This window comes from Schistocerca cancellata, chromosome 10 (genome assembly GCF_023864275.1).
Source record: "Schistocerca cancellata isolate TAMUIC-IGC-003103 chromosome 10, iqSchCanc2.1, whole genome shotgun sequence".
Classification (NCBI taxonomy): domain Eukaryota; kingdom Metazoa; phylum Arthropoda; class Insecta; order Orthoptera; family Acrididae; genus Schistocerca; species Schistocerca cancellata.
In genome coordinates, this window is record NC_064635.1 from 38,400,293 (window position 1) to 38,422,089 (window position 21,797).

General features: G+C 45.4%; 1 protein-coding gene across 1 annotated transcript in view; it reads left to right on the plus strand.

The window, feature by feature from the left end:
- Nucleotides 1-21,797, plus strand: part of LOC126106447 (uncharacterized) — a 115,754-nt gene that overhangs the window by 56,902 nt on the left and 37,055 nt on the right. The window contains exon 6 of the mRNA XM_049912729.1: nucleotides 20,639-20,724. Within this exon, the coding sequence (XP_049768686.1) occupies nucleotides 20,639-20,724 (86 nt within the window). The remainder of the gene's footprint in view (nucleotides 1-20,638; nucleotides 20,725-21,797) is intronic.

Sequence of the window (21,797 nt, forward strand, 5' to 3'; positions counted from 1 at the left end):
CTTGCGCACAGGTGGCATTTTCAATCAACAGTGTACCATTACAAAGCCTTTTTGCTCACACCAGAAGATCTTCATCAGTAAGTTCGTCTTATTTATGAGTTTTGATGACTGCGTCAGTGGCCTCTAATTCCTCAAATACAGCTGTAACCTCTGTGTGTAGAAAGTCATTTCTCTGTTCTGTAGATGAAAAATTAAGTAAGGTGTTCCAGAACTGCGACATTCTTTTTGTAAAAAACTAAATGCCGTAAGAAATACAAAAGTCGTAACAGAATATTATGATAAAATGTACATACGGGGCCGGTCCAGTACTTCAAAAGCATTCGCGTTAAGACACATAGTCAAATATAATTCGGAAAAGAACAAACTTTTAAATGGTTTAAAGGGCTCTGAGCACTATGGGTCTTATCATCTGGGCGCAGTGGTTAGCACACTGGACTCGCATTCGGGAGGACGACGGTTCAATCTCGCGTCCGGCCATCCTGATTTAGGTTTTCCGTGATTTCCCTAGATCACTTCAGGCAAATGCCGGGATGGTTCCTTCGAAAGGGCACGGCCGATTTCCTTCCCTAATCCGAGCTTGTGCTCCGTCTCTAATGACCTCGCTGTCGACGGGACGTTAAACACTAATCTCCTCCTCCTCTTATCATCTGAGGTCATCAGTCCCCTAGAACTTAGAACTACTTAAACCTAACTAACCTAAGGACATCACACACATCCATGCCTGAGGAAGGATTCGAACCTGCGACCGTAGCGGTCGCGAGGTTCCAAACTGAAGCGCCTAGAACCACTCGGCCACAGCGGCCGGCTCAAACTTTTAACGCAGAACACTTCATTAGCGCCAAATATTCGATTCGAGTTCTTGTCTTTGACTGCACGGGTCATGTCAAGTCGCAGAATGAACATGAACTGGGCAGCTCCATACGTTTATTCAACAAATCGGATTTATAAATCATACACTCCCATGTTACACGTCAACTAGGATCAAGGAAAAAATACACAAGTGTATCTCACATTATGGCATTGAGGATTATGCACGTATCTGAACTCAACATATTTTAACACTTTATTTTTCATGAAGTGTTGGACTAAATATGAAATATAACCACTTAGACAGAGAGCTTCCGAATGCCTTTTCGCGTGAATTATGTACACAACTGGCCATTAAAATTGCTACACCAAAGAGAAATGCAGATGATAAACGGGTATTCATTGGAGAAATATATTACACTAGAACTGACATGTGATTACATTTTCACGCAATTTGGCTGCATAGATCCTGAGAAATCAGTACCCTGAACAACCACCTCTGGCTGTAACAACAGCCTTGATACACCTGGGCATTGAATCAAACAGAGCTTGGATGGCGTGTACAGGTACAGCTGCCCATGCAGCTTCAACATGATACCACAGTTCGGCAAGACTAGTGGCTGGCGTATTGTGACGAGCCAGTTGCTCGGCCACCATTCACCAGACGTCTCCAGTTGGTGAGAGATCTGGAGATTGTGCTAGACAGGCCAGCAGTCGAACATTTTCTGTATCCAGAATGGCCCGTACAGGAACTGCAATATGCGGTCGTGCATTATCCTGCTGAAATGTGGGGTTTCGCAGAGATCGAATGAAGGGTATAGCCACGGGTCGTAATACATCTGAAATGTAACGTCCACTGTTCAAAGTGCCGTCAATGCAAACAAGAGGTGACCGAGACGTGTAAACGATGGCACCCCATACCATCACGCCTGGCGATACGCCAGTATGGCGATGACGAATACACGCTTCCAATGTGCGTTCACCGCGATGTCCCCAAACACGGATGCGACCATCATGATGCTGTAAACAGAACCTGGATTCATCCGACGAAATGACGTTTTGCCATTCGTGCACTCAGGTTCGCCGTCGAGTACATCATCTCAAGCGCTCCTGTCTATGATGCAGAGACAAGGGTAACCGCAGCCGTAGTCGCCGAGCTGATAGATAGTCCATGCTGCTGCAAACGTCGTCGAACTGTTCGAGCAGACGGTTGTTGTCTTGCAAATGTCCCCATCTGTTGACTCAGGGATCGAGATGTGGCTGCACGATCCGTTACAGCCATGCGGACAAGATGCCTGTCATCTCGACTGCTAGTGATACGAGGCCGTTGGGATCCAGCACGGCGTTCCGTATTACCCTCCTGAACCCACCGATTCCATATTCTGCTAACAGTCATTGGATCTCGACCAACGCGAGCAGCAATGTCGCGATACGATAAACAGCAATCGTGATAGGCTACAATCCGACCTTTATCAAAGTCGGAAACATGATGGTACGCATTTCTCCTCCTTACACGAGGCATCATAACAACGTTTCAGGCAACGCCGGTCAACTGCTGTTTGTGAATGAGAAATCGGTTGGAGACTTTGGTTCAAATGGCTCTGAGCACTATGGGACTTAACATCTCAGGTCATCAGTCCCCTAGAACTTAGAACTACTTAAACCTAACTAACCTATGGACATCACACACATCCATGCCCGAGAAAGGATTCGAACCTGCGACCGTAGCGGTCGCGCGGTTCCAGACTGAAGCGCCTAGAACCGGTCGGCCACCAACGGCTGGCGGTTGGAAACTTTCCTCATGTCAGCACATTTTAGGTGCCAACCTAGTGTGAATGCTCTGAAAAGCTAATCATTTGCATATCACAGCATCTTCTTCCTGTCGGTTAAATTTCGCGTGTGTACCACGTCATCTTCGTGGTGTAGCAATTTTAATGGACAGTAGTTCACTAAGACTACATTTTGTGAAGTCGAGCTTTGTGATGCGTTTACAGAACAATAGGAAGAAGTCAGTAAACCCTCATTGTGAATCTTTATTTCTTTAGACTGACTTTGACTTTTCTTCTCTTTTCAGTATATTCTAATATACACTCCTGGAAATGGAAAAAAGAACACATTGACACCGGTGTGTCAGACCCACCATACTTGCTCCGAACACTGCGAGAGGGCTGTACAAGCAATGATCACACGCTCGGCACAGCGGAAACACCAGGAACCGCGGTGTTGGCTGTCGAATGGCGCTAGCTGCGCAGCATTTGTGCACCGCCGCCGTCAGTGTCAGCCAGTTTACCGTGGCATACGGAGCTCCATCGCAGTCTTTAACACTGGTAGCATGCCGCGACAGCGTGGACGTGAACCGTATGTGCAGTTGACGGACTTTGAGCGAGGGCGTATAGTGGGCATGCGGGAGGCCGGGTGGACGTACCGCCGAATTGCTCAACACGTGGGGCGTGAGGTCTCCACAGTACATCGATGTTGTCGCCAGTGGTCGGCGGAAGGTGCACGTGCCCGTCGACCTGGGACCGGACCGCAGCGACGCACGGATGCACGCCAAGACCGTAGGATCCTACGCAGTGCCGTAGGGGACCACACCGCCACTTCCCAGCAAATTAGGGACACTGTTGCTCCTGGGGTATCGGCGAGGACCATTCGCAACCGTCTCCATGAAGCTGGGCTACGGTACCGCACACCGTTAGGCCGTCTTCCGCTCACGCCCCAACATCGTGCAGCCCGCCTCCAGTGGTGTCGCGACAGGCGTGAATGGAGGGACGAATGGAGACGTGTCGTCTTCAGCGATGAGAGTCGCTTCTGCCTTGGTGCCAATGATGGTCGTATGCGTGTTTGGCGCCGTGCAGGTGAGCGCCACAATCAGGACTGCATACGACCGAGGCACACAGGGCCAACACCCGGCTCATGGTGTGGGGAGCGATCTCCTACACTGGCCGTACACCACTGGTGATCGTCGAGGGGACACTGAATAGTGCACGGTACATCCAAACCGTCATCGAACCCATCGTTCTACCATTCCTAGACCGGCAAGGGAACTTGCTGTTCCAACAGGACAATGCACGTCCGCATGTATCCCGTGCCACCCAACGTGCTCTAGAAGGTGTAAGTCAACTACCCTGGCCAGCAAGATCTCCGGATCTGTCCCCCATTGAGCATGTTTGGGACTGGATGAAGCGTCGTCTCACGCGGTCTGCACGTCCAGCACGAACGCTGGTCCAACAGAGGCGCCAGGTGGAAATGGCATGGCAAGCCGTTCCACAGGACTACATCCAGCATCTCTACGATCGTCTCCATGGGAGAATAGCAACCTGCATTGCTGCGAAAGGTGGATATACACTGTACTAGTGCCGACATTGTGTATGCTCTGTTGCCTGTGTCTATGTGTCTGTGGTTCTGTCAGTGTGATCATGTGATGTATCTGACCCCAGGAATGTGTCAATAAAGTTTCCCCTTCCTGGGACAATGAATTCACGGTGTTCTTATTTCAATTTCCAGGAGTGTATTATACATCGCCAAGGTGCCCGTGCATATTCCTCCCCCAAATATCTGTTTTCATCCCACTGATATCTATTCGGACACTCCTTATTGCGCCCTACCTGTTCAGACCCACAATCAGTTACCGACTGCTTGATTCTCTTAGCCATGGCTGACAACGTGCAGTGACAAAGCTGCTTTTTTAAAATGCTGTTCGCCCTTTCGTCTGTGACTGTTGTGTTGCTGACTTGGAGCCGATGGCTGTGTACTTCAGATGGCTGGTATAGGGGTGCACTGGAATTCTGGACCCATCTTTCTTGGACTGGTGATGTGTCGGAGACGAGCTGACGGATGTGGCACATAGCACTGTGCAACAGAGCCCTGACCCTTTGGGGGCGCATCGACTGCGCTACGCCGGCCGGTGTGACCGAGCGGTTCTAGGCGCTACAGTCTGCAACCGCGCGACCGCTACGGTCGCAGGTTCGAATCCTGCCTCGGGCATGGATGTTTGTAATGTCCTTCGGTTAGTTGGGTTCAAGTAGTTCTAAGTTCTAGGGGCCTGATGACCTCAGCAGTTAAGTCCCGTAGTGCTCAGAGCCATTTGAACCATTTTTGACTGTGCTACTGCTGTGCGGGGATGCTGAAGCGATGACCGCTTGTCTGCTCCTGTGGCTCTCTGAGGGAGCAAAGTAAATCCATGAAACGAGCCCACAACTGCGACAGTCCTACATTAGGGTCATCTTAGTGCATGATTGAATTTACAGCTATTGTCGCTTTAATGATAAATCGATAAAGTGCTGGAATTGTCTGTGATGCACTAACCAGATATTAAGCCAGCGTTGGGTTTATTGCAAGTGCAGCAAACCGAAATAACCAGCCCCAAAACACAGATCTTTAAATTTAAATATACAAAATTTATTGTTCTCAAATAACAGTAAACTGTGTAGGTCAGTGATAAATTCTGCTATGTAATTAGGCGAATTGCAAAATGCTCGAGCTCCCAATGTATAAAAATAAAATAGCTGGAAAATACGGGGTGTTTAAGAAGTCTCTCCGCAGTGCCGTTTGTTTATTAGCCGCGCATGCCGTATGATTGTTCGCCTGCCTGGGTTACTTCTTTTCAAGTGGACTCTCCCAACATTCCACTGTTTCGTTTACCTCAGCCAGCGTCAGTAGTATCGTTGGTGTGTGTCGTTACGTGTTGACGTGAACGATTTAGTTCCTTTGTTCGTTTGTTTCGTTTTTGTCACTGTTAAAATGCTAACCACTGAAGAACGTGTGTTTTTACTCGAAAAAGTGTTCACAGCTGGCGGTAAATAAACAGTTTCAGTACGTCAAACATTTAATTCAGTTTTCCTGGAGGCAACACTCCCACATCGCGATACCGTGCGAGATTTCATCAACAAATTTCGAAGTACGGGTTCTGTGACAGATGCACCGAGAAGTGGTCGTCCTAGCGTTTTGTCTGAGGATAAACTACTCGACATTTCCGATAAAATGTCCATGAGTCCCAACAAGTCTGTAACAAAACTCACCCAGGGAATCGATGTTAGTGTCGGAACGGCCCACACAGCTGTAAGCAAAAAATTAGAACTTTTCCCATACAAAGTGACAGTCGTGCAACAACTGAAAAATACTGATCTTTGCAAGAGACTGCATTATTGCCAATGGTTCAAAAATTTCTTTCAACAAAATGGAAGTAATATTCTTAATGAAACGTTTTTCACCGATGAGGTGTGGTTTCATTTATCCGGTTACATAAACTCGCAAAATTCTCGTATGTGGAGTACTGCAAATCCATTGTGTATTCATGACGAACCACTTCATTTTGTCAAAATAGGAGTTTGGATTGCAATTTCTAGGCGCCCGATTGTGGGCCCGATATTTTTCAACGAAACAATAAATGCATATTGATACTGCAGTGATATTCTGTACCCATTCACAGGAGAACGTGTGTTAAGTGAAATACTGAACGGTTACATTCAACAAGATGGTGCAACCGCGCATACAACTCGCGTTTCAATGTCACTGCTTGCTGATGTTTTTGGTGGTCGCATAATTTCACAGAGACTTTGGCCTCCACGATCGCCTGACCTAACACCTCCTGCCTTTTTCTTCTATAAAAACCGTCCAAAATCCATCGATAAACTGAAAACTGCAATATCCACTTTCACTGCCTTTGTTACAGACGAAATGTTACAGGTTACATGATTAGACGAAGTGAATTATGCATTCAACAACAGGGGGGACACTTCCAACATTTGCCGGCCGGTGTGGCCGAGCGGTTCTAGGCGCTTCAGTCTGGAACCGCGCGACCGCTACGGTTGCAGGTTCGAATCGTGCCTCGGGCATGGATGTGTGTGATGTCCTTAGGTTAGTTAGGTTTAACTAGTTCTAACTTCTAGGGGACTGATGACCTCAGATGTTAAGTCCCATAGTGCTCAGAGCCAATTGAACCACTTTTGAACTTTCAACATTTAATGTGAAAATTTGTAAGTAAAAATGAATATTCAGTAAATTAATAACTTGTATTTCACTGAGTTTTATTTCGGTATATTCACTGCACGCGCGGCTAACAATCACACGGTACTGCGGAGAGACTTTTTGAACACCTCGTACAAGTGACGTACACATCTCAGTTGTCCAAATTCTCCCTAACAGACAATAAATGCAACCTGACCGACGCACGCTGTTATAAACGTAAGTGCCAAACACTGTGGAAAATAAGTCAAAGGTCTGGGAAACGCACTCTGTTCAACTCAGACACAATGAACCTAATTAAGTTCTTAATGACAATTTGGGGAACATTTTAAATTGTTTCCGTGCCGCGACCCGCCAGTCTTTGGACAGAAAATTATAACTGAGTAGGATTATATGGATGCTGGTATACAGAGTTGGGTTAACAGCGTGGTCCAGTAGCTGCCACTGTGGCCACATGTGGGTCACAGCAGCTGATGCGCCAGTGGATTGCGAAGCGAGGACAGCCGCCCTCTGAGGTAAACTGCTCCTCAGGCGGTAATCATTTAAAGTGGGGTGCTGTCACCACACTAGGACGAATCCACTATGATGGCAACAAATGGATACGGTAGGCGTATACACTGCTAAACCAAAACATTATGACCACTGCCCAGCGTGACATTCGATGCCTCGTGGCGCTACGGGCACGTGACGTGGCAGCAAAAGTACCGGGTGATCAAAAAGTCAGTATAAATTCGAAAACTTAATAAACCACGGAATAATGTAGACAGAGAGGTAAAAATTGACACACATACTTGGAATGACATGGGGTTTTATTAGAATAAAAAAAAAAAACACAAAGTTCACAAAACGTCCGACAGATGGCGTTGGACAGCAAAACTGCTACCGTTACGGGTGAGAGGTAAGCCGATATATTGTAAGTAGGCTGTTTAGATTTTTATATGGGTAATGCCACGAAGCGCTCTGTATGAAAATCACTGGCTGTGCTGTGTGCAGTCTGTGGCTAGTTTGCATTGTTGTCTGCCATTGTTGTCATGAACTGCTATAGCTGGATGTTAACAGCGCGTAGCGTTGCGCAGTTGGAGGTGAGCCGCCAGCAGTGGTGGACGTGGGGAGACAGATGGCGGAGTTTTGATAATCTGTAAGACTGAATGTCAATTATGAATATTAAGGTAAATACATTGTTTGTTCTCTATTAATATCTTTCATTTGCTAACTATCCCTATCAGTAGTTAGTACCTTCAGTGGTTTGAATCTTTTATTTAGCTGGCAGTAGTGGCGCTCGCTGTTTTGCAGTAGCTTGAGTAGCGAAGATTTTTGTGAGGTAAGTGATTTGTAAAAGGTATAGGTTAAAGTTAGTCGGGCCATTGTTTTGTAGGGGTTATTGAAAGTCAGATTGCGTTGCGCTAAATAATATTGTGTGTCAGGTTAAGCACAGGCTTGTATAATTGTTCTAAGCGGACATTTCATATGTATAAATTGTTCTAAGGGGACGTTTCATATTATTTTATGATCCACATTCTTTAAAAAGGAGCACTTGGAAAGGAAAGAACAATACGAAGGAACTCGTAACAGTAAAACATGATTTTCTTTTCAAGTACATGGTAATATTTTTTTACAATCAGTTGTTATGGTGCACCACTTCAATTACATAGACATTAAGATGTGAATATGCATTTCCCTTGTCTGCATTGTTGTTTTTACTGTAATATTTATTCTGCTTGAGCTATGTCATGTCTAGGTATAAGTTGCTACTGTTTGCCAGGTATAGTGTTATTGAATTTGACTTTTGCTAATTTCTTAATGCTGCTTGCTTCGCAAATCTGCGTTTTTTTTTTTCATTGCTGTTTATATTAACTGTGTTATGTGATGCTGCATTGCCTCGTCCCTTGGTATATATATCTGAGCTCAGTAGATTTAAGTTAGCTTAAGAGGGGGTAGACTATATACGAAACTGACTATGGAGAATAGGTAAAGAATGCATTGCGAAGAAAGATTTGGGCCCAAATAAGTATGGTACAATCAGAAATAATTATTTTTAAAGCAATATGAATAGAATACAGGAACGAGGTATAGGTAGGATTTTCTTGGAAATAAATGATGAGGTAAGCAATGTGTGAACATATAAATACAGAAAGCATGCTTAGATAGAATTTTTTGGTGGAAACAAAGGATGAAATAAGATGACAGATGTACGGAATGAAGTTGTGGGGTGGACTGCAGTACCAAATGTTACGCTGAAAACAAACCCTGTCCTTTCCTTTTGTGTTATCCCACTATGTGTTTGTGTACCCTTGTGTATTTGTTTTCTTCCTGTCTCTGTGTAGTTTCATAGAATTTTTCCTTCTCATATTAAGCTACATTCACTATGATGAGGAATACTGTTCTCCTCAAATATAATTGGCATTAATAATATGGTATTTTCTTTGTAAAGATGTTAGACCTTATTTATTCTGTTTTGTTTTAATGCTCATGTGTGAAGTTGACGTTCTAAAAGTGATTCTGATCTTTTATTTTTGTACTCATGTCATAATTTCTGTAACACTGATGTATATGTTTATTTCTATTCTTTTGTAAAGCCTGTACTACAAATGTTATCTGTATTGTTATGTTTTTAATTATGTATTTTGTACCTTTGTCATTGTATTCTTATGTTATAAAATTGTAATTGACAGCAGTTCATCAAATTAAGTAACTTGTAAGTTCCATCTCACTGCACACATATCTGTTGGTCATAGTATATGGACAATATGTGAGAAGTAGGGACTGATAGTGTTTGCACGTGTGTTGATAATTCAGCAAGGGACTGGATAACAGCATTGCTGGTTCTAAGGACAATTCCACAAACTTTGTGAGTGCACAAGTGGGGGTATATGGACTTGCTATCTTCTCTGCAAGACTCTTCGATGGTGATTGTGCACCTGCACAGTCGCAACAGATAGCTGCTGGCCATCTCTACAAGGACTACAGTGGGCCTGTCCACAATTTCTACAAGGACTACAGTGGGTCTGCACCTCTGGTGGCCCACAAATACCACAATCTCTACCAGGACTACAGTGGGTCTACTCTGTGATGACCTACCTACCAATATTCTTCGAAACGTCGACTGCCTCTGCTGTGGGTTTGCTCTGTTGTGGCCCATTACCTGTCAGTATGTCAAGAGTCAGCACTGTCTTACCGTTGGAAGGACAATACTACTTCTTCAAGACTGCATGGAAATCCACTACTTCTGTGTGCATTGTATTTTACTGCTCAGACTTTGAGCAAACAAACTGCAGGTTTACTCTTATGATGGATGATCAGGACTGTCTTTATTGACTGTGAAAAAATTTTAGCTGTTGACCAACATTGTATCAATCAGTGTGTGCATTTGATATCTTTGTTATTGTAATTATGAAAAATTTTATCAAATCCTTATTGGCCACTGCCCAAAAATATTTTGTAAAATTTTTTGTGGGGAGCATGGGGGCTATGTAAGTAGGCTGTTTAGATTTTTATATGGGTAATGCCACGAAGCGCTCTGTATGAAAATCACTGGCTGTGCTGTGTGCAGTCTGTGGCTAGTTTGCATTGTTGTCTGCCATTGTTGTCATGAACTGCTATAGCTGGATGTTAACAGCGCGTAGCGTTGCGCAGTTGGAGGTGAGCCGCCAGCAGTGGTGGACGTGGGGAGACAGATGGCGGAGTTTTGATAATCTGTAAGACTGAATGTCAATTATGAATATTAAGGTAAATACATTGTTTGTTCTCTATTAATATCTTTCATTTGCTAACTATCCCTATCAGTAGTTAGTACCTTCAGTGGTTTGAATCTTTTATTTAGCTGGCAGTAGTGGCGCTCGCTGTTTTGCAGTAGCTTGAGTAGCGAAGATTTTTGTGAGGTAAGTGATTTGTAAAAGGTATAGGTTAAAGTTAGTCGGGCCATTGTTTTGTAGGGGTTATTGAAAGTCAGATTGCGTTGCGCTAAATAATATTGTGTGTCAGGTTAAGCACAGGCTTGTATAATTGTTCTAAGCGGACATTTCATATGTATAAATTGTTCTAAGGGGACGTTTCATAATATTACAGAATCGCATCATCCCCAGCCTGGCTGATAAACATCTGCTGGAACGTACGATGTTTATGCAGGATGGCGCTCCACCCCATATTGCTGGACGCGTGAAAGATCTCTTGCGCGCGTCGTTTGGTGATGATCGTGTGCTCAGCCGCCACTTTCGTCATGCTTGGTCTCCCAGATCCCCAGACCTCAGTCCGTGCGATTATTGGCTTTGGGGTTACCTGAAGTCGCAAGTGTATCGTGATCGACCGACATCCCTAGGGATGCTGAAAAACAACATCCGATGCCAATGCCTCAGCATAACTCCAGACATGCTTTACAGTGCTGTTCACAACATTATTCCTCGACTACAGCTATTGTTGAGGAATAATGGTGGACATATTGAGCATTTCCTGTAAAGAACATCATCTTTGCTTTGTCTTACTTTGTTATGCTAATTATTGCTATTCTGATCGGATGAAGCGCCATCTGTCGGACATTTTTTGAACGTTTGTTATTTTTTTGGTTCTAATAAAACCCCATGTCATTCCAAGCATGCGTGTCAATTTGTACCTCTCTATTTACATTATTCCGTGATTTATTCAGTTTTCAAATTTATACTGATTTTTTGATCACCCGGTATGTAAGCGGTTCAGACACGGATGGTGGATCACCCTAGCAAAGATATACTCTGCAGATCCACTGAGATAAGCAAACTTGAAAAAAGCGGCAGATTATTATTATGCAGAGCCTGTGAAGGAGTATCTCTTCACAGGACGTGGGTTTCGAAGGTTTATCTGCCCTGTAAAGTAAGATACATGGTGACCTGCGGCATCTCTGGTACACGCACGAGTGTATCGGAGCACAGCGATCATCGTACACTGTTGAACGTGAAGTTCCGTAGCAGGCCACCCCTATGTGTTCACATGTTGGCCCAACGATATCGTCAGTTACGATTTCAGTGGGTATGGGACAACCAGCATTCGATAGTCGATCAATGGAAACCGGTCAGATCTTTGGGCGAATCACATTTTTGCAACAATTGGTCTACGATCGTCTCCACAAACACTGCCATCGAGGCTCGAAACGTGCATTGCGCCGCAGACATATGCTGGTGGGAGCAGTATTGTGCTACGGGAGACACTCTCCTGCACTTGCATGGGACCTGTGGTAGTAACCAGACACACACTGGCAGCTGTAAAGCACCTGTATCCCTTCATGCATGATGTCCACCCTGACGGCGATGTCATCTTTTAGCAGTAGAATTGTCTGAGCAACCGAGCGAGGTGGCGCAGTGGTTAGACACTGGACTCGCATTCGGGAGGACGACGGTTCAATCCCGCGTCCGGCCATCCTGATTTAGGTTTTCCGTGATTTCCCTAAATCACTCCAGGCAAATGCCGGGATGGTTCCTCTGAAAGGGCACGGCCGACTTCCTTCCCCATCCTTCCCTAATTCGATGAGATCGATGACCACGCTGTCTGGGCTCCTTTCCCAAACAACCAACCAACCAATTGTCTGAGCCTGTGAGCTAGAACCATACTGAAGTGATATGAGGAGCATAATAGTGATATCACGTTAAAGTGTTGGCGACAAAACTGGCCTGATGCAAATCCTGTGGAACCCATCCGCGTCGTTATCGTGCATCATCATTGCATATGCAATAAGTGGCCCTTTATTTACAGGAATTACATGACCTGTATGCAGACATCTAATGCCACATACCAAGAAACAGTCGGATTCCTGATATGCAGAATCGGTTATGTATTTCGTTCTAAAGATGCACAAAACAGCTGTTTAGCAGTTAGTCATAATGTTTTGGCTAATGAATCAAATGGGACTGGATTTTAAGGCAGGGATCACTTATTCTCAGTGGATGCGAGAGCTGTGGCAGACATGAGATGACTGGGCTCTGCCAGTAGTAGCCATAGCTTCCAGATTGGACTAGGTCCTGCACTGGACACGGCGCCAGCCATTTTCCAACTACTGTCTGAAGCCAGCAGGTTGTACCTCACACAGCAGACTCCACACACCAACACTGTGGCTGCTTGCAGAGATGAGGAGCGATTCCATGAGCACAACACATATCGCCGCTGACTTCCACGGCCATGGCCTAGAAATGCTACCTGCTACAGCTCAGGGCATACCCGAATTAGATGTCGACCACGGAGGAACGTGCTGCAGCATCGGTGGTTGCATCGTCGGTGACCCCATCTGGTCGCCATCAACGGTTACCTAGCTTAGGACTCCAGGTCAAGGCATGGACGATGGAACTGTCTTCTCGCCGCGCTCGCGACTGCGCATGCGCAAAGACGAAACTGTCTCACTAACGCATCGACTCGCCACTGGCGGCTCGCTGTACCGTCGCGACGCAGCCTCGACACTGCACAGAAGAAGCAGCCTCTGGTTCCAACACCAGGCGTGACCTCTGAAGCAACGGCTGCACTGCCTGGAGCGGTCTGCCGGTCGTAGCGACACAAGGCGCAGCTGTACCACCAGCAAATGCTCCACCAGTCGCGACCATTCAAGCGGTCACCATCCTACCGAAGCAGACCTCGCCAGTTGCTCTCCTCAAACAAGCCACAGTTCTGCCGAGATCAGCCGTACCAACTGTGACCCCACAAGGTCACAGTGCTGTCGACAACTGCCCAGCCAGGCATGGCAAATGAAGATGCCATTGGTCTGCCGTAGGCAAACCTGGTGGACCTGATGGGTCTTGTTGCAGCAGAAGCGACCACTGCAGGTGACAGAATGGATGTTTGACAAGCCTCACAAAATAGGCCTGTAATGGCAGGTGGGAACGATTCCTCACCTTTTTTCAAAACTATTCGTGACTGCCAAAGAAGATGGCACAGAGGGGTGCCTCTCCTCCTTCTCCACAGGCAGACAAGGATGGCTTCTTCGCTCCGAGGCGAAATCAGCTTGGGTCCTGGCGCTCGAGGAAGTTCAGCTCTCGCCAGAAAACCGCTTTGGGGCCACTCCTGAAGTGGCTACAGACGAAAATGACGTGGCACCAACAGTGAGGAAGCCTTCTCCACCCCCCCCCCCCCCTCCCAATTTTCATCTGTAGTCATGGAGTTTACATAGTCTTCACAAAGGCGACCATCACGGGGATTCGAGTCGCTGGGGACGATGTGTACAAGGTCTTCCCAGCCACTACTGACGTTCACACAAAACTGATGAATTACATTCATACCAAGGGACTTGCGACCGAACCGCCGAATCTTTCCATCAGTAAATGGGGTATGTTCTCAACTGACTCGGTTGTTTTAACCCCCTCCACTGACGGAATGATCCGCTTCCTAATTCCGTATGTATAAAACCAATACGGACTTGTAGCTGTCACGCCTTTGCGCTTACTGCTACGTATTTTAACTGTGAATAGCTCAGTCCTAATGGTAAGAGGTAGTAGTGAATTCACGTTGTTAATATTTGAATACAGCACAGCTGCCACAAGCTCAGCTCACTTTTACTCCACTCCTACCCTCGCTATTGCACCACATTAACTAGGTGCTACGTGGACCTTGCTAAATTCACTTGCGTATACATTTTTGACCGTTACTCGCCAGTATTTACCTAATGATTAGTACACTCCTAACCGGACTATTTCCCTAAGAGCTGTGATGATTGAACGGGTTCGATCCACGGCCTACAGTGCCCTACAGTTCACACGGTAACACTGCCTACCTGACCCACTTAACTTGGTAGTGAGCTTATGTATCCAATCATCTTTTGGCGGGTTTAGTGACGTCTCTTAACAGTCAAAGGGACTGTGTCTGTGATACATTATCCACAGTCAACGTCTATCTTCAGGAGTTCTGGGAACTGGGGTGATACAAACATTTTTTTGATGCGTGCACACAACCTGTGTGCTGCGCCTGTGATTCTCGTAAGGTGTTTGAGGTGATCAGAAAGCCTCCAATGTTCAGAAATTCTCCTTACTTTTATATTTTTAAGATGTGCATGTTTATTGTGTGCTCATAAGTGGCCGGCCGGAGTGGCCGAGCGGTTAAAGGCGCTACAGTCTGGAACCGCATGACCGCTACGGTCGCAGGTTCGAATCCTGCCTCGGGCATGGATGTGTGTGATGTCCTTAGGTTAGTTAGGTTTAAGTAGTTCTAAGTTCTAGGGGCCTTATGACCACAGCAGTTGAGTCCCATAGTGCTCAGAGCCATTTTTGTGCTCATAAGTTATTTCCTGTCCCCGCCTCCAAAGAAACACCATATGCCTTAGCTTTAAGCTCATACATACTCACACACTTTAAGCCTCTAACTGTCGCCACTTGCAGTTTGTTCTTTGAACATTGCAGCGAGTAAATAATGAATATTACGTCATAAGCAGATAATCGAGGTGCAGAGATCCGATCTATGAGAAATACTCTATTCAGACACTGGGTCGGACATATGGACAAACGTATGGTGTCTGCTATATAGTGAGTTGTCCCAAATGGGAGCAGCATGAGATTTGAACAGGAAAGTATGCACCTGGAATTTGAATGGGAAGGACAGTTGTCTAGAAATTTTATAGTATCATGCTTGATTTTCTAGCCAGCAGTGGTGTACGAAAATTTTGTGTGGGAGCAGGGCTCGAATCAGGATTTGCCGCATAGCGTGAGCAGTTGCCTAAACCACTTCGGCAAAATGTCCCGCTCATCAAACCTCCGTATCATGTCCATTATAATTATCCGGGCTGTTATGCCGTGGTCGGTTGATGAATGCTGTGGTGATTCCCAACGTTTCGTCTCCGACTGCGGGAGACATCTTCAAGGGGGTCCGTAGCTTGATGGAAGGTCCAACACACACACTGGCTCGCTACTGACTGCCGCTAAATTCCGTGTCCGCGCGCCCCCGCGCCGCGGCGTGACGTCACGTGTTTTGAAAACGTCAGTGCAATTGGCCGCTGTCCGTCGCCGTCGATCGCCGTTGCCATCACCCAGTAGTGGACGAGTGGTACACATCTTCTTTAACACCGGCATCCATATACCGTTTAATTTGACGCCCTCCTCCTTTCTGTTGAAATTATTTGGGTGTTTAGCGATTTCGATCGCCTCCCTGTAGAGCCTTTCGTAATACCCGCTCGTGGCCGCTAGTACTTGCGTCTCCTCGAAACGAATATTGTGGTTCCCTGGCTGGAAAGCATGCTCCGCAACAGCTGATCGTTCCGTTTCTCCTCTTCTACAATTTCCCTTGTGCTCTTCCAAACGTTCAGAAACAGTTCTTTTAGTGGTACCCACATAAACATCACCACAGCTGCATGGGATCCTATACACTCCAGATTTTTCGAATGGTTTGCGAGCGTCCTTGGCAGGCCTAAGGTATTCCTGTATCTTCCTGGTGGGCTTGTAAATTACGGTAATATTCCGCTTCGTCAAGATCCGCCCTATTCTTTCCGTGACGTCACGCCGCGGCGCGGGGGCGCGCGGACACGGAATTTAGCGGCAGTCAGTAGCGAGCCAGTGTGTGTGTTGGACCTTCCATCAAGCTACGGACCCCCTTGAAGATGTCTCCCGCAGTCGGAGACGAAACGTTGGGAATCACCACATCATTCATTAACCGACCACGGCATAACAGCCCGGATAATTATAATGGACATGATATTTCCGGCCGTGAAAGTTTACATTTTAAAACCTCCGTATGTCACACTGTCATGGTCTATTTATTTCATTACCTAATACTCTCAACATTACTTGGATTCGAGCAACAGGGAGAATGAGACAAGCCTATATGGACATACTACCGTAACAATACTAGTCTCGATACCGCACTGATGTACAGCTACTGAACTAGCGTCGCATACACAACACATGGGGTGAGGATAGCTTCCAGCAAGAGAAAGTACAAGTAGTACGTATAAGGAGTATCCGTGATAGTGAGTGAACATCACTATGCTAGGCTCCCCGGCGGAACAATATCGAGGTCCGGTGTGCCGGCCAACCGGTGGATGATTTTTAAGGCGGGTTTCTATCTGCCTCGGCGAATGCGGGCTGGTTGCCTTTATTCCGACTGAGTTACACTATCAATGCGACGGTTGCTGTGCAAACATTGTCTCCTCATACGCGTACACCATAATTACCCTACCATGCAAACATTTGGAGTTACACTCGTCTGGTACGAGGCGTTCCCGGGACGGGGGGGGGGGGGGGGGAGGAGAGAGGTCCACTGGGGGCCGAACAGCACAATAACCCTGGCGGTGAGGTGGGTGGACTGCTATGGCCTATTGTGGGGCTGTGAACCACTGAGGGTTACGTCGGGACGAAGCCTCCCCGTCGTTTCTAGGTCCCCATTTTAATACACAGTACACAATGCTAGGCTTGTTTCAGACTTTGAAATTAAAATTGTAACATTAAAACTGAGGTGATATTTATGTTAAGAAACTGGCAAGAAGTAATATGTTACCATATAGAAGAAATCATTGAGGTAAAAACAAACTAAGTAAACTGTGAGATAGTTCAGATAGAAGAGAACAGCAAAGAGACTGGGGGATGAATGGGGGAAGAGGTGCGAAGTGGGGAGCAGAGGTAGAGGAAAGGGAGGAAGGAGGGTGGAGGGATATAGGTGAGGGGGCGAAGATGGTAAAAACGTGTATTTTTCACAAATACACTCCTGGAAATTGAAATAAGAACACCGTGAATTCATTGTCCCAGGAAGGGGAAACTTCATTGACACATTCCTGGGGTCAGATACATCACATGATCACACTGACAGAACCACAGGCACATAGACACAGGCAACAGAGCATGCACAATGTCGGCACTAGTACAGTGTATATCCACCTTTCGCAGCAATGCAGGCTGCTATTCTCCCATGGAGACGATCGTAGAGATGCTGGATGTAGTCCTGTGGAACGGCTTGCCATGCCATTTCCACCTGGCGCCTCAGTTGGACCAGCGTTCGTGCTGGACGTGCAGACCGCGTGAGACGACGCTTCATCCAGTCCCAAACATGCTCAATGGGGGACAGATCCGGAGATCTTGCTGGCCCGGGTAGTTGACTTACACCTTCTAGAGCACGTTGGGTGGCACGGGATACATGCGGACGTGCATTGTCCTGTTGGAACAGCAAGTTCCCTTGCCGGTCTAGGAATGGTAGAACGATGGGTTCGATGACGGTTTGGATGTACCGAGTACTATTCAGTGTCCCCTCGACGATCACCAGTGGTGTACGGCCAGTGTAGGAGGTCGCTCCCCACACCATGTTGCCGGATGTTGGCCCTGTGTGCCTCGGTCGTATGCAGTCCTGATTGTGGCGCTCACCTGCACGGCGCCAAACACGCATACGACCATCATTGGCACCAAGGCAGAAGCGACTCTCATCGCTGAAGACGACACGTCTCCATTCGTCCCTCCATTCACGCCTGTCGCGACACCACTGGAGGCGGGCTGCACGATGTTGGGGCGTGAGCGGAAGACGGCCTAACGGTGTGCGGGACCGTAGCCCAGCTTCATGGAGACGGTTGCGAATGGTCCTCGCCGATACCCCAGGAGCAACAGTGTCCCTAATTTGCTGCGAAGTGGCGGTGCGGTCCCCTACGGCACTGCGTAGGATGCTACGGTCTTGGCGTGCATCCGTGCGTCGCTGCGGTCCGGTCCCAGGTCGACGGGCACGTGCACCTTCCGCCGACCACTGGCGACAACATCGATGTACTGTGGAGACCTCACGCCCCACGTGTTGAGCAATTCGGCGGTACGTCCACCCGGCCTCCCGCATGCCCACTATACGCCCTCGCTCAAAGTCCGTCAACTGCACATACGGTTCACGTCCACGCTGTCGCGGCATGCTACCAGTGTTAAAGACTGCGATGGAGCTCCGTATGCCACGGCAAACTGGCTGACACTGACGGCGGCGGTGCACAAATGCTGCGCAGCTAGCGCCATTCGACGGCCAACACCGCGGTTCCTGGTGTGTCCGCTGTGCCGTGCCTGTGATCATTGCTTGTACAGCCCTCTCGCAGTGTCCGGAGCAAGTATGGTGGGTCTGACACACCGGTTTCAATGTGTTCCTTTTTCCATTTCCAGGAGTGTATTACATGTCTAAAACATAGTGATCATCTAACTCTCTTATATACATTTACATTATAACGAAGAAGAACCAGTAGCACCACTGGCATTAACAGACAAGGAAAATGACGTATCTGATAGTCATCTGAAAGACTGAGCCACTTCTCGGTTTCGTTAAGGAAAAGAGGCGTCTGAAACTATTTAGAAAATTTTCAATTTTTGATTTGGGCCTGTGCCTTTAAAATGAATCCACCTTTATTAGCGTAATGTTTAAAAATACCTGTTTCTTCCATAAGCTGTAGTCTGTACCCTTTACTTTCTTTGCACAAAAGTTCGAAGTCTTCTAATCTCCATGGTATGTGTTAGAGAAGAAGCAGATGTTCAGAAAAAGTGAAATTGTACACACTACTTTATATCTCACTTTGAATTGTCTCCCTGTCTGTTCTATGTATCAGTTAAGGCAGTCATTACATGTAATTTTATGAACATCACAGGTAGTGAAACGATCTTGTTGTGTTATGATAGAATGAGGTAATTTTTGTTTGAGGCTATTGTTTACAGAGCAATCAAATCTGCAGCCATATTTCTGGTTAAATGGTTTATTTATCCTGTGCAATATATTTCCTAGAACCGGTGTAGAAATAATGTTATTTCTACTCTCACATCCTGTCTTCATGCTGGTATTGCCTACAGTTCAACACATAATTGCTGTTTTTTTCCTTTGCAGTATTATCAAACGACCTTGGGTCATATACATTATTAATTGCTGTGGATTTAATTATGGACATTTCTGTTGGAAAACAATGCTGTTCTAAAGGAGTGTGCACTGCACGATGTTTTGCAGAGTAGAAGAAAACTGTTTTGTGGGTTTGTGGAGGACACGAGCTGGCTGGGAGTATGCTGTCTGGAAAAGTGGGTTTCCAGAAAATGTCAGTGCCGATTTTGTTGTTGAGTAACCTTTGTTTGAAATCTAGGGAATTAAATTCAGAAGTATGGTTTTTTATTTATTTTTCTATTTATTTCTTGTTAGTGTTATAATTTTAATTGTAATGTGTTAACTAAATCTAGCATAATAATGTTAATTCACTTCTCACACCCTCTTTGCGCTTTCTACTTAGTGCCTTGCCTTGCCAGAAGCTTTCCTTAGCAAATATATATATTAACCTGCTTCCACTATTAACCAGTTTAGGTTGCCACTACCTCCTTCTGAAGAAGACGTTTTTATAAGTCATGGTCAAGGATTTTAAATAAATCTTTCATTCTGCTACTGACTGGCTGTTTATTGTTTCTTCAAGAACAGGTAAGGATATTTGCAAAGGATACAAAGGCTAAAATAGCATGGAGAACTACATCACACTTCCTTCGAATGTGGGACGTGATTTGTGTTACAGTCAGCAACATTATTAATTTCTATGTAGTTCATTTTTTTAATTTTCTTCATCAAACTTCCTTAAATAGTCCGTGTTTGTTTCCCACTCCCCTTTTGCCACAAATCCATCCAATGCCTCTTTCCTGCCACTTATACGAATCTAGATTCCAGAGTTTAATCAAAAACCATAGCTGTCACAATGGGCAAGTAATTTACAATTACAGAGCTAATGTGGCAAGTAAGTTATAAGCTGAAACAGTTATGAGTACAGAAGCGTGAACGAATTTAATTAGTGCCTTCTATCAAACTACCAACCAAGCTGGTTAGTACAATTTACAAACCGAAAGTCTTCACTATTTTAGTGGACTGCATGGACATCACAGTTCATTTTCATTCTGATTTCTTGATTGCCTTTTATGTTGATACCTTACTTATGAAAAAGACAACTAAAATTTTGTTTCTGTTTCAGTTACTGACATAGTGATGACTGCATACTTTATATATTACATTATCGAGGCTATCTGTAACATAATTCTCCTCCATGGAATCGTCAAGGTGATGTGTCTACAGAAACAGTACTATATTTAACTTTTTGAAAATTTTGTTCCATTCATGTTTTTTTTACGATGAAATAATGTTGTTGTATTTCTCTATGTTATTCTTACTACTGCTAACTCTACAGTACTGCAGGGACTATACCGATTCTGGCCCAGTTATTTACGACTTGTCATCGTTGTCAATGATTCATGACACCCTCTTCCATCCTCTCTGCCATGCACCATTCCCTGCCACATCCCTTTAAAACAGTTGTCTAATTTACAAATGTAATACACTTACCCTTATCAGTGACTTAATTAAGATATTTTTCCCAGTATGTCAGACACAAGCTGTCTCCCACTCTAATGTCACAATAGAACATAATCCACTTACGTTAAATATAAAGTAGTATAAAATTAAAAACAGTTTTCTTGTTAAAACGATCATTATATTGTGTTATTAGATTATTTAAACACTGTAACTTTGAGCATTGTTAAACAACAGCCACAGACTTATTATTTACATCAAAATGCAAAATGTAGAGGACAGCCATGGCAAGTAGCTCACCATCTACTTGTGCTTGCACGCGATGTGTGTGTGTGTGTGTGTGTGTGTGTGTGTGTGTGTTTGTGAGGGGACGAGAAGGGGGGAGGGCAGGGGGTTCATTGGTGATGGGTTGTGTGTGTAACACTATCAGAACTAAAAATGGCGTAGAGATTTTACTTAATGTGTAAAGCAGCAGTATCTGTTCATTTTTAAACAAAGAATATTCCTGCCACAAAACAATTACACTGAGTAATTGTTAGGTTCATTTTTTAAACAGAGTACGCTCTTGTGATGTAACAGTTACACTGTGTAGGTGTAGGGTTCATTTTTCAATTATAATATACTCTTGTTGCATAAAAATTACTTTGGAAGTACAGGTTTGATTTTTTAGAGAAATTACACTGATAGTCCTTGGTTATAAGTTTAATGTTTTATAATTACAACAACCCCACACATATGTGTAGCAGTATATCAGGGTGGTATCTAAGTATCTCTGACGCAGGGAAGTTTTACTCAAATAAAAATAATGCATTTGGTGGGCTTGG